The 14,623-nt window shown below is 32.6% G+C and overlaps 1 protein-coding gene across 7 annotated transcripts in view; it reads left to right on the top strand.

Annotated features, from left to right (window-relative positions):
- Sbf2 (SET binding factor 2) overlaps positions 1-14,623 on the top strand; it is a 350,526-nt gene that overhangs the window by 138,619 nt on the left and 197,284 nt on the right. For all 7 annotated transcript variants that reach the window (XR_778567.3, XR_004517428.1, XM_010615281.1 and 4 more), the window contains 6 exons: positions 3,670-3,802; positions 5,529-5,637; positions 7,863-7,976; positions 10,495-10,572; positions 11,603-11,716; positions 12,632-12,760. Coding sequence is in view for 5 of the 7 variants with exons in the window: in XM_010615281.1 (XP_010613583.1) it covers positions 3,670-3,802; positions 5,529-5,637; positions 7,863-7,976; positions 10,495-10,572; positions 11,603-11,716; positions 12,632-12,760 (677 nt within the window). In the remaining 2 variants the exon portion in view is untranslated. The remainder of the gene's footprint in view (positions 1-3,669; positions 3,803-5,528; positions 5,638-7,862; positions 7,977-10,494; positions 10,573-11,602; positions 11,717-12,631; positions 12,761-14,623) is intronic.

Here is a 14,623-nt window from a genome sequence, read left to right on the forward strand (position 1 = left end):
AAAGAGCATTTGCTAATTGGATGTAGGTTTTCTTTCTGCAGTGATGAAAATATTTTGGAACTTGAGAGAGATAATTTTACAATATCATGATTATATTGTGTCACTGAATTTTCACCTTAAAATAATTAATTCTATGCTATATGAATATCACTTCAGTTTTTTTAAAAAAAGAAAAGCCATGAAAATGCTTCATATTGAGCAAGACTAAGGAAATCTGAAAACTAAGTGGAATATCTGATATTAGAATGAATCCTGAGCGGAGGAAAAGGCTCTTAAGGAATATTATTTGTGTCAGCCTACAAAATTGAACTACTGTACATTAAATTTTAAGTATTGTATTGGTGTTAAAAATTGCTGAAGTTGTTAACTCTACTGTGGGTATATAAGAGAATATCTTTATTCTTAGTCAAATAAACAACTAGAGGTAAATGTGAAGATAAATACACAACCTATACCCTCACATGGCTCAGAAAAATATTGTGTGTATATGTCGTCTAGCATGTGGGTAAAAAACGTTGAAGCAGATGGAACAAAATCTTTAACAAAATCTACATATCTACACACATTTACATGTATAAAATATGGAATACTTAAATGAAACTAACTTATCTACTGCCTCACTTCCCATTTTTTGTGGTGAGACTTTTGAAGTTTAATTTCATCTGTTTTGAAATACACAGTACATTTTATTGACTATAATCACATTACAGCAAAACTAAAAAATGTACTTTTCCTAACTGGAACTTTGTGCCCCTTAATCAACAGCTTTCTATTTGTGTGTCACCTGGCATAAAAAAATATCCTGTTATTTGTTGTCATGGTTTAACTTGAAGGATACTAAATTAAATAAAATAAGCCAAACAGAAAAACTAATATGGCATGATCTCATTTATATGTGGGACCTGACACTTTTAATGAAAAATTTAGTCTTTTGATAGTAACTCACTGCACTACTATTCAGACAGCTTGCCAGTTCCAGTGTAACATTCTTGAGTGTCAACTGATTACTAGATGCTGTACATGGCAGAAGGGTTTAGTAGTGCATAAGGCCTGGTGTAGTCTTTGAGGATCTAACATTTTATTGAAGGGATCATCAAGCAGAGAGAACATGGACAACAGAAACAGTGATAGTAAAAAAAGTTTGAGAGCTATAGTAGATAAGTTCCATATTAATCATGTGATATGGTTATAAAGATCTGGTTAAGATCATTGGAGATATTTTGGTAGAGTATAGACTTAACTTTTTACATGTTTTCAAACATTTTGAGCATCAGAGCCCTAACTTCAAAGGAAATTAATGGTAACAACTACAATAATTACAATAATAATCATAATATTACTTAATGTTTTTATTTTACTATCATATTATGCTGAGAAATCATAGCATACCTCATTTTGTCTTCATAGCAACCTTCTAAAATAGGCCTTCGGGACTTTTTTCATTTCATTTTACCAAACAAAGCTCAGAGAGATTAATAGCTAAACAAGTTAAAGCAAAAGCTTCCCTTGCTAAGTTTTTTCTGTGGAACACAATTCATGTGAGAATTGTTGCCCAAGGGAATTGGAAGATATAGAGGAGTTTGAGGAGTGAGAGTGACATAATAAGATTTTTTCTCTTTGTCTGCCATTCAAGAAAACTGGAGGATTGATTTGAAGGGAATAAGGACTGAATTGGGAAGAGTAGATATGAAACTGTTATATTTGTCTAAATGAAAGAAGATTAAAAATTTGAAGTGTAGGTTCTAGTGTATTTCATGGGATAAAGTTAGCATGATAAAAAGGAATAGCTATTAATAATGGACTTAGAAGAAATTTGCATGTGTCACATGAGTAGATGAGCTATGGCAAAGAGATACACGAAATATTGTACCTTGAGAAAACAAAAGGGGTTCTTGATTTAGTGGGTCTTTGTGATTAAAGCTGAAGTGACAGAACAAAAGATGATTTGGGTCAGTAATAAAAAGGAGAAAGTAAGAAATGATGTATTTATTTAACTTCAGTTTGCTAGGTATGCATGGTGTATCTTTTACAGTTGTCACTAAGAATAGGTACTATCAGAACAGAATTTTTTATCAATAGAATTTAATAAGAGCTTTTAAATTTTATGTGAGCAGAAAGGATAAAAGAAGCAAAAGAAATTTTAATAATAAAAAGCAGAACCTATAAAATAAGATACTATATATTATAAGTAGTATCTTTACCGTGTAGGTATATAATATTATTCAGTTAAATTATCTAATTAAACGACCAATCCTATCAAACTAGATTTTAAAAGGTATATTAGAGCTGGGAATGTTGCTCAGTGGTAGAACACTTATCTAGCATGTGTGACATCTTGGGTTCTATCCCCAGTACCACAAAACAAATTTTTTACAAGAAGCGGAGAAAGGATGAAGTAAAAAAATAGAGATATATCAGGCAAATTGCCAAAACAGCACAGTTGGTGTGGTTATATCATCATCATGTGTCACCTAAGAACAGAATATATTTTGAAAAATGCTTTGTTAAGCAATTCATCACAGTGCAAGCATCATCAAATATACACATTTACAGAAACATGAAATGACGATACAGCCCACTTCATACCTGTACTATATAGTGGAGAAAGAAAGATGAATATCCTGTTGCACTTAGGGCTATGATGTACCAAGCAACATGAGATTAAATCAAACGTAAGAGAAAATGATGCAATCAAAAGACACAGTAAATAAAGCGTGTTCAAGGTTGTTACAGCATAATATATATACTTGGCCCCTCTCAAAACTGCTTTCTGCATTACTTGGCAAATGGGCCAGAGTAAATCACCTAAGCGAGGAATGTGTTGCCTCCAAAATTCAAATAGGCCCACTAGGTGTTGAGCCTCTTTTTTGGTTGTAGGGGGAGCCAGATGTGACAACTTGTCTTTCACCTTAGAAGGATATTTTTAAAGAAAAATATAATGAACTAACCATGATGTAAATACAATAAAAAGCCTCAAATCAGAACACATGATTAAATAGCATTATTAAAGTAAACCTAACATTGTACAATTTTTATGTGATGCATTATAAAGCCAAAATATTACATAGTATTCTTGTCACAAATGAGTGTCTTATGTATGTATATATTAGGAGTCACTCTAAAATAAGTATAGTATTATACACAAGCCAGTCATATACAGTCAATATCAAGTGTTGTATACAATCGTGTTTACTATGCTTTTATTCAACTGACAGCCTAGTAGATTTGTTTATGCCAGCATCATCACAACTATGTAAGGCATTGCACAACAGTGTTAGGACAGCTACGGCCTTCGTTATAATCTTTTGGGTCTACTGTTGTCTATGCAGTTCATAATTGACAGAAACATCATTATGAGCATCAAATAGAAGAAGAGTGCCATCATCTAGAACAGAACTTAAGTACAGACTTTAGAGTGTAGTTGAAAAGAAGGTAATTACTTATTTCCAAGCAACAAATATGTTCTATGAGTGTTATACTAACTTGAAAAATGAATGCAAAACTGAAACTTTGGGAAAATGGATACCCATAGGTTATGGAGGATTATAGTTTAGCCAAATATTTTCCCCAGTACTGGCTTTTTCTTTATATGTCATTCTAAGTGTATGATTGTTGGCAGCACAAATACAATTAAATACATTTGGTCCACCTTTCCTCTTTTGTTTACAGGAATTCAGAATGTCCTCAGCCTCTTTTGTGCAGTCCTTACAGAAAATAAGGTTCTCTTCCATTCTGCAAGTTTCCAGAGACTTAGTGATGCCTGTAGAGCCCTGGAATCTTTAATGTTTCCTCTTAAATATAGGTGAGGTTGTTGCTTGGTAATTTATTCATTCCCTAAATATTCATTAGTTACTGATAAGTCAAAATATCATGGTATAGTGATTTTTGAACCACATAGTTTTCAAAGTTATGTCACTATAAAAATTGTGATTCTAATAAAATCTTGACTAGATTTTGAGACTTTTCCAAGCTGTTAATTTATGGAGTGTTGATTAATTTAGTGAAAATAATTTAATTTAATCTGAATAGTATTGTCAGCAACATTTAATTCTCTTTGAATGCAGTTAGCAATAAAAATCTTTAATGCTTTTATATTAAAGGATTTTTAGGAGTTATAGGGATATTACAGTTCTATTAATAAAAAAGACTTATTGCTTGGTGTGGTGGCACATACCTATAATCCCAGCACGCAAGAGGCTGAGGTAGGAGGATTGCTGTGAGTTTGAGACCAGCCTGGGCTACATAGTGAGTTCCAGGGCAGTCTGAACTACATAGTGAGACCCTGTCTCAAGTAAATAAATAAATTTAAAAGACTTATTTAGATATCTACTAAAGTATTTATGTATAAATGATATAATATCAGTGGTTCAAAATAAAAGAACAGAATTGGCTAGAAATATATATGTAATTATGCATTGATAATTGTCAAAACTGAATTGGATACATGGGGTTTCATTATAAGTTTTTTCCTTTTTTCTTTTGAAAAATTTTGTCTTATAATAAATAGTAAAAGCCAAAAAAATTAGGTCTGGGGATTTAGCTAAGTGGTTCTGCCACCTCTCTCAGAAGCACAAGGACCCGAGATCAATCCCCGGTACCAAAAAAAAATCTAAATGATGTGTGATAGTAATAAGAATATTTTGGTCTAATACACTGCTTAATCAATTTGAGAACAGTAACATATAGGAAATTTAATTTCATGTAAACTAATAAAATATGATTACCTGTAGAATTTCTTATTAAAATTTTTAATCTTTTAGATAAAATTGAATGTTCTTGGCTTTATTTTTTGCCATTCCTATTGAATGCATGCACATCAATTACCATTAAAAAAATGGAACCAAGTGTGGCACACCCCTGTACTGGCACCCAGAAGTATGAGGCAGTTGGAGGCCAGCCTGGGGGCTATCTAGTGAGTTCAAAGCCAGCCTAAACTACATAGTGAGACTCTTATCTCAAAAAAAAAAAAGATATTTAAATAATTATATTTTATAGACAAATCATTGCTTACTCTTGAGAAAGAAGACTCCATCAGTGTTCATTTCTTTTCTTTTTTTGGGGGGTGGATTTTGAGACAGGGTCTCACTATGTATTTGAGACTGACGTGGAACTCACTGTGTAGCTCAGGCTGGTCTCAAACTCACAGCAATCCTCCTGCCTCAGCCTCCTGAGTGCTGGGATTACAGGCATGTGCCACCACGCTCAGCCCCATCAGTGTTGATTTCTGATTTCAAGTTTGTACTTAAGGAAAAATGCTCTCAAACTATATTAAAAGACCTAAAGAGAATGCTTACTTAAGGGAAGAAGAGATAAGGAAGCTCACCTGAGTTCTATTTTTTGATGCTTGTTATGTTTGATTATATCTTGAACATGAAAAAAATTTTAATTGTTCTTTTCAAAATTTGAATATTAATAAGCTTAGCAATATTATTGCTAATAACATCTAAACATAATCTTTAAAACAGCATAAAATGAGAGTTTATATTGAGGAAAAACAAATATATATGACATATTTTTATTATTTCCAGCTATCCTTATATTCCCATTCTCCCAGCTCAGCTACTAGAAGTTCTAAGTTCTCCAACACCTTTCATTATTGGAGTACATTCCATCTTTAAAACTGATGTCCATGAACTTGTAAGTATTCATCTTTAAAATTTTCAGTTACTGATACTAGAATGTTTTTTGTATTTCTTGAGTACTATAATATTTCAACTAATTACCATTTTCATTCATATCTTTTGAATTTCTAATGGCAAAGGTTGACTGGAAGGAAAACATCATTGAAAAGTCTAAATACATTTTGCTTTATAGCAAATATGAGAGGTTAAAAATATTTAAAATATCCCTTTTAACACAGTAAGCTTATTTTCTGTATTCTTTATTCTGTATAGGACATAATAAGGTGAATAATCCATTAATGAAATATTTTATTTGTACTTATCAGTGCTTAGTGGGTTTGTATTTGTAAGTGAGGCATGTCTTAAGACTAAATGGCTAATAACTAACAAAGCAAAAAGTATCTGAAGAAGATGGAACACAAGTTTGATACAAGCTCCCACCAGATTTTTTATTCTTAATTTCATATGAATAGAAATATTAGAGAAGGGAAAGCTAGGTCTGGAATAATGTGTTTGGTTCTGAGTATCATAGTTTAAGAGAGACTTTAACAACAAAGCACTTTAGAGGTCATTCAGGGTTGTCAAGAGTTCAAAAATTATGTTCTGTAATGCCCTAGGGAAATTTTCTCAGGTAATAATTCGATATTATGGGCTGGGGATTTAGCTCAGTGGTTCTGCTGCCTGCCTTGCAAGTGCAAGGACCCGAATTCTATCCGCAGTACCAAATGAAACCAAACCAAACAAAAATAATAATAATCAGATATTATTTGATAGCTAAAGATAAATATTTAAGTAGATGTCATAGGGAGAAAAAGGATGAAATAGCATGAGTGGGTAAAATGAGTATAGAAACAGATTTCTGTTCTGTATAAATGCTGCCAACTATTAGAATGGGTTTTCTAATGTGAGTTGAGGTATGTACTCAAAAGCACTGTAAATAGATTGTAAAGAACAGATTACATGATGATTTTCAAGCAGTACAAGAAGAATTCTTTTTTTTTTTGTACTAGGATCAAACTCAGGACCTTGTACTTCCCAGGCAGGCACTGGCACTACTGAGCTAAATCCCCGGCTCCTCAAGAAGAATTTTATACTGAATAGATTCAGCTACATGATATTCTGTTCCAAAAAGATTCTAATTCTACTTCTGTTTTCGTATTTCAGATGCTGTCAAAGAATTAAGCTCTATTGATAAATACACAGTAATTACAGTTGTAATAAAATCAGAGGCATCATTTAAACAGATTATAACAGATTATTAAACATCTTAATTATAATAGGATCTTAATTCTGTATAATATTCTTCCTAACTTTACATGTTGATAGCTGGTTTCTACTTAACTTTGGCATTGCCATATAAAAATATGTAGAAATCAAACATTCCATAAAGTCTACTAATTAGTATTAAATAGAAGCACACGCATATGTTTGTGGATAGTTTTATTACCATTAAATATAAATAGTCATTGAGGACAGGATAAATCGAGTGTTGCCAAATACAAATTTCTTAAATTTGTAATGAATGGGAATGAAGTGTAATCACATTTCAGTGTAATAATTTATCTTGTTAGTTTCTTTCATATTTTTGTTATTTTTAAGTATACTCTTGTAAAAAGGTTAAAAAATTAAGTTTTAATGCACCTAACAGTATGCTTTTTAAATACTAATTGCTTCACTTATTAACTATTATAATAAATACTAATCTATTTAAGATGTGCCTAGATTACTGTAATAAGCAACTAAAATATGGCTCAGAAAAAACTTAACAATTATATAGAACAATTATAGGACAGTCTATAGAAATATTCCATTATGCCAGACTAGGTAGTTTCATGAAATCATTTAAGGTTGCAGTGTCTTTCAACCTTAAATCTCTTCAGGTGTTGTCACCATCTAAATGTTTAAGGTAAGGCTGCTTCAGTTCATAGTTTCAGCTTGCAGAAAGAGGAAAGAGAACATGGGAGAGCCTTATAATATCCCTTGTCTTGAAGGGTTGGAAATGCACACATCGCTTCTCTTCTACTGGCAGGAACTTAGTCATATGAAACATCCCATTTCAAAGGAAACTGGGACATAAAAGATAGCTAGCTGGGAAGCCATGGACTCAAAACTCTTATTAGTATGGACATCTAAGAGTTTCTTCTGCAGTTGATTCTTCATTTTGAATTAATCAGGCCAATTAATTGCTTAGCAACCAATGTGTTTTATTAATTACTGGTTAATTTTTAATATCTCTTTCAGTTAGATGTAATCATAGCAGATTTGGACGGAGGCACTATTAAAATTCCCGAATGTATTCACCTCTCTTCCCTTCCAGAACCACTTCTACATCAGACTCAAGCAGCTCTTTCTCTGGTATGAAGAATTATTTAAAAATTATTTTTCTGATTCAGATCTGAAACTAACAATTGGAATTAAAAATTGTCAGGGTAATTTTAAAAGAGCATTATATGTTTGAAACTTAAATGTATTTTCTTATAGTATAAATCATTTCCTAGGTAATTCTCTAAATGGTATACTTTGAATCCTAACTGAATATTTGTTCTCATTTTTTCCTTCATTCAGAATATTTATTCGGTAGCTGCTATATAACACTTACTGTGCTAGGTATTAGAAATATACCTTTGAACATAAAATAAGACTCTTCCTCAAAAACCCCAATTCTCCCAAAAAGTCCCTACTTTTGTTTCCTGGTTTCTATATTGGGATTGGTAATACTGTCTTGTCAATGTTTTCAGGATAGTACAGAAAGATTTGACTTATTGATATATTAAATGGCCAGCTTTGCATGCAGTCAAGTTCTAAAAATTGTGGCCTGAGTTTTTTTCACATTGAAACAAATTTAATTTGGTTAAGTTACTTTAGTTTGTTTGTTTGATTGATTGATTGATTGATTGGTACTGGGGATCGAACTCAAAACCTTGTGCTTGCAAGGCAGGCGGCAGCACCACTGAGCTAAATCCCCAGCCAACTTTAGTTGATCTTAAAAATTTTGTTTCACTGCCTTTTAGATGCTCATTTATCCATCATCAGAAAAATCAAACCTTAGAAATTCTGCATTCCTTTTTAAGATATTAGTAGAATTAAGAGCTTCATATTCTTCTTAATAAGCTGTGATTGTTTAAAAATATTTTTGGAGGGGAGTTGTTTTCCTTAAATAGAAACTGTGAAGCCTAGGACTTCCAGAAGGGGTTTTATTCTCAGAATACTTTCCATTTTGTATTAGTCTTTTATGTTATTACAGTGGTTATCTATTAAGGGGAGTATTTAGAGAAGATTGATTTTTCCTAATATATTTGTAATCTGGAATACAAATGATAGAATGTCTTGTTACTTTTTTCATTGCTGAGGCAAAATACCCAACACCCAAAGTTAAAGAGAGAAAAGGTTTATTTAGGCTCACAGTTTATAGTGGTTTCTGTCCAAAGTTGTCTGGCTCCAAGATAAGGAGGCATGTCAGAGTGGCACTGCAGAGGAAAAACAGTCCATGTCATGTCAGGGCAGTCAGAAGGCAGCAAAGCATCAGCAAGCACCACTGCAGTCCCCTTTCTGTCCCTTATATTCTCTCCAGGCTACATGCCCCAGGACAGGTAGCACTCACATCCAAGGTGGACCTTCTCATTATCCATACCTAGAACTGTACCAAACCAATCAGTGGGCTGATTTAGTAATCACACGCTATTAATCCCAACATCACACATTCTAGATCCATCCTCCTCTGAAAAGCCCCACCTATGACCACATGAGGCTTTAGGGGGACATCTAGATACAAACCATAACAGAGTAATTGGGGGGAAAGATACTATTTAGCAAATCACATCCCATCTTTGAGCCTGTTTCCTGATCTTTAGTTATAGGATGAGTGATTTATACAGAGGCAAATAGGTGTCTCTTCCTGGAAAAGTCCTGGAGGTGATTTTGGATGGAATGTGATAAATCTTTTTAAAAATGTAATGATTATGGATATATTATAATGTATATTTAAAATAGCACATAAAACCTATGATTTCAAAGATAATACCATCTAAGATAATATTCAGTTTGAAAAGCTGAGTTGATTTAAAGACAATTTAAAGAAAAATATTGACCATATAATTGTATAGATGACATGAATATAGAAATAGCTGAAAATAGTGTCTGAGTAATAGAAAATTTTTGTTTCTAGAAATCTTACAGTGATTAAATCTTTTATGATTAATTAATAGGGATATTAATAATTATTAATGAATTAAGTACCAACATTAATATATTTCATATATTATATATTTATAGTAATCATCATCACATTGTATTGTACTTTTCCCCTTCTGGATGCACAATTCAAAACTTACTCCTTTCTCCTCAGTATCTTATTAGTTTTTAATTATTCTAAGAAACATAAAAGCAAATACCCATATCTGTTTTTTTTAAAAAGTCAACTGCTTGGACATGTAAGTCTGCCCTAGGCCAATCCTTTCTCAATAGTATTAATTATTCTAAGAAACATAAAAGCAAATACCCATATCTGTTTTTTTAAAAAGTCAACTGCTTGGACATGTAAGTCTGCCCTAGGCCAATCCTTTCTCAATAGTCACTACTGTTTTGTAAGTTAGCATATATTTTTTGAGAGCTTTCCATTCTCAAGAATATCAGTGTGTGTGTGTGTTTGGGGGTTTATTTTGGATTTTCCTATGACATGTTTTTTCACAAAATACCTTGTCTTGGAGATCTTTCCATAATAGTGTACACAGTTACCTTACCTAACTAAATTATATTTCATGGAGAAAAATATGACATTTTATTTACTAACATTTCAATGTTATGGCCCAAACAGATTAAAGAGTGGGGTTTATTGCTTTTGGGATATCTTTCATGAAAAACTTCTTTGTTTTAGATTTTACACCCAGATTTGGAAGTAGCAGATCATGCTTTTCCTCCTCCACGAACAGCTTTATCTCACTCAAAAATGCTGGTAAGAAGTTTGATATTTAAATTTGATATTTTTAAAGACTATGCTTTTATTTGTGGGGTTGTTAAAGAAGTTGAGTGAGGTTAGGCTTAGATGGACAGCATAGTAAAAAGTGCCCCAAATAAGAAAGTAGAATTGTCCTTGATTCTCCTTAGCTAGGTGTGCTCAAAGAGGCCCTGGCCAGGAGGAATAGTGCTATGACTGTTGCCTGCGGAGGCAGGAGTTAAGTATAGGAAGAAATCTAATGTCTTGAAAACTGCCATGTGTCAAGTCCTTGCTGGGCAGGGAATTTAAAGGAGGAATCTTGCAAAAATGGAAATGATGAATGTTGACTATTGGAGATAATCAAGTTTGAAGAGTGGACAAAAAAAGGTGATTGTATAACAGAGGCCCCCTTTTTTTCCCAGTGCATTTCTTAGAGACAAAATATTTGACCAGTGGGATCCTCGTAACACTGAACACCTATGACAACTAACTTAAGTATTCTTGAGCTGCATTTCCTTGTCATTAAGGGTTTGACTAAATAAATCTGTAATTTTCCTTACAGTTTTGAAACTGTGATTTATTAAAACTGGAATTGTGAAAAAGTTTTAAATCATGCCCTTATTAAAATAAGAATAGATTTTTTTAATAAGTCAGATAAACTTTGAAAGAATTTTATAAGCTTTTAAGATCTCTTTTAAAGTATTTTTCTTCTATTACTTTAATTCTTTTGGTGGATTAAAAATCAACGGATTTGGGATATATACCCTTTTGAAACATGATAAAAGAAGAGAAAGTAAGTTACTTATTTTTTCCCCAGAAGAAAACTGGATGTACTAGAAACAAATTTTATTTGGTTCAGCATGAAGTGCTATTTAGCAGCCTAAGCTGTTCAACAGTAAAATGGACTAGAAGCCCACCACTTAGGGATACCACAAATGAGACAGACATGTAGTAAGCAGAATGTCTTTCCAGGGCCCCTGCATCTTTTAACTTGATAGTTCATTTTTAAGAAATCAAATTAGCAAATGTGTTTTTTCTTATATTTCAGGATAAAGAAGTCCGAGCAGTTTTCCTTAGATTGTTTGCACAACTTTTCCAAGGATATAGATCATGCCTACAACTTATAAGAATTCATGCAGAGCCAGTAATACATTTTCACAAAGTAAGATACACTTCTATATTTTATCCATCCAAAAAGTGGAGTCTAATTTAATAAAACTACTGCATTGTCTTTTTCAAGCTATATATTTCAACCTTAATTTTTGTGTGGTTGTAGATGATAGGTTTGGTTATTATTTTGTTTTTGTGGTATTGGATATTCTATCATTGAGAAACACCTTTAGCTCCACTTTATTTTATTTATTTATTTTTTTTCCTGGTGCCGGGAATCAAACTCAGGGCCTTGTGCTTGCCAGGCAGGCATGGTGCCACTGAGCTAGATCTCCAGCCCTAGATCCTTTTTTTTTTTTTTTTTTTTTTTTTGGTGTTTTGAGACAGGGTCTCACTATGTAGTTGAGGCTGACCTGGAACTATGTAACCCAGGCTGGTCTCAAACTCAGAGCGATCCTCCTGCCTCATTCTCCCGAGTGCTGGGATTACAGGCGTGTGCCACCACACCTGACTCCTAGATCCATTTTTCGTTATTTTTTATTATTATATTTTTGAGACTGAGTCTCATTAAATTACCCAGGCTTGTCTTAAACTTCTGCCTCAACCTTCCAAGTAGCCAGATTTACAGTCAGGTACCACCATACCTAATCAGTTTTTAAGAATTCTATGCAATTGACAATATTTTCCTTTAGTTTGTTTTAACTTTAATAAAATTGGTTTTTCTCTTAAAGTTGAGTGTTAATTTATGATTTTTTTCTTCCTACTATATAGACAAATTCAGTTTTATTTCTAATAAATGTACTATTCCAGGATATCAGAAAAAAAACCTTTTGAGAAAAATATACTTGATAACAATAATGTACATAAAGGCACTTATTCATATATCTGTTATATTTTTGTTTTGACCATTTGCCCATTACCAAAATTATAAATAATAAATTGTCATTTCACATTTCTTTCTTTGCAGACAGCTTTCTTGGGGCAGCGTGGTTTGATTGAGAATGATTTCCTCACTAAAGTACTCAATGGAATGGCATTTGCAGGTTTTGTTTCTGAAAGAGGTCCTCCCTATAGAACCTGTGATCTCTTTGATGAGGTATAGTTCTTATAAAATAAATGCATTATTTACAGGTGTAATTAGAATAGTAATTAAAAGTAGAGGCATTATTTTAATATTTACCTAAAATCTAATAAATTAAGTATAGATAATCCAAATATTTGTTATTATGCTAATAAAATATAATTATAGGATGGCTCAGAAGCATATAAAATTTTTAAGCATTGAATTTTAAATAATTGATTAAAATATTTAAAAATATACAGACAATTTAAATTGAACTCATTTTTAAGGTAGTAATACAATGATTCTTTTATTAATCTGCTAGGAAGAAAAGTCTAATTTTGATACATAGATATGTGACTTCAAATCCATCAGTATCATAGAGTCAAAGTTTAACTTTTATGGCATTCTTACTAACCAATAATCAACATTTGTCTAGTTCCCATAGGAAATATGAAATGTGTGGAAAACAGATTTAGTTTCTTTCATCAAGGAATTGGCCATAAAAAGGGAGATGTAAAGCCACTGTGACTCACAATAAGGATGCTTTCTTTTTTATTTCTTTTTTTGAGACAGGGTCTCACTATGTAGTTCAGACTGCCCTGGAACTCACTGTGTAGCCCAGGCTGGTCTCAAACTCACAGTGAGCCTCGTGCCTCAGCCTCTCAAGTGGTGGGATTACAGACATGTGCAGCCACACCTGGCTAAGGATGCTTTCTTACATTTATTTTTTTTTTAAAGCATCTTTGCATGTATCATTTAACTTTGTGTTTACAGCAGTGCATTTTGGGAGATAAAACAGTGAATATTATTTCTCTTTGTGGAGTGAGCATTGTATTGGAACCAGTAAATTTAAAAGTTCCTTGAAGTCTATAAGAAACACTGTTCTAAAAGTAGTCAACTTTGAGAGCTATTTGATTGCAATAAACTTCATTTTATGTCTCTAACTTTATGGACAGTCTATTTTTTATTATATATTTATACATGTGTATGTCCTCTAGCTTAGAAACAATGATAAAGCGAGGGCTCTAAGATTCAGATGAGATCTACCTTTGGTGTTTATCTAGTTCTGTGTTCCACATGCACTGGTGACATTTTGTGTTTTACTATGCCGTTGCTAGAAAGCCAGTTAGTCATGTGTATGTACTAGGTTTAGGGCATCAGATCTAAGTAATTTCTAATTACTAATTAATTTCTAATTTCTAAGTAATTTCTAATTTCTAATTAATTTAGCTTTTTATGTGGAAATACGCTTTTATAGTAAAGTTTCATTTATTCCTGGGAAAGGGCCACTTATTCAGGGCAGCCTACCACATGGGGTCTTGTGGGGTGCTGAGCAGCAGCTTGCATTATGTTTTTTTTTTATCCTCATGCACTCATCAAATAGGCACCTAAGAATGAAGACAAAGTTTCCCTTTGAATGGTAATCTCTCTGAACCCTGGCCTAAAATAGGTAAAGCCATGGTTTTATATGTCTTGGTTCCAGTGAATATATTAATTCCTAGAAAGAAGAATCTTTATTGTTCCTTTTTTTTTCATCTTTCCTGTGTTGATGCTCCAGTTTTTCCTGTCAGCACTGTTTTCTCTGTCCTAAGTATACAAACTCACATAGTTCTCCTAATAATCACTGATAAATAGGGAATGAATGTACATGTATGTATATATGTATTTGTGTATATGTACATGTATATACATATGGAAAGAGAAAAATAAAAGGAGCCTAAATGTCATTTTGTTCTTCCATCTTATTTTAGATATAAGAAACTGAAGCCCAGGAGTTTAAGTAACTTGTCCCAGATCACATTGTCAACAGAACTAGGTCTGGAGTCTGAGTAATCTGACGTGAACATTTGGTTCATGTTTTGTGAGTTTAAGGAACTATTTGGAGATTTTCTGAAT

Source organism: Fukomys damarensis, unplaced genomic scaffold, assembly GCF_012274545.1.
Source record: "Fukomys damarensis isolate Sample0158 unplaced genomic scaffold, DMR_v1.0_HiC HiC_scaffold_16, whole genome shotgun sequence".
Classification (NCBI taxonomy): domain Eukaryota; kingdom Metazoa; phylum Chordata; class Mammalia; order Rodentia; family Bathyergidae; genus Fukomys; species Fukomys damarensis.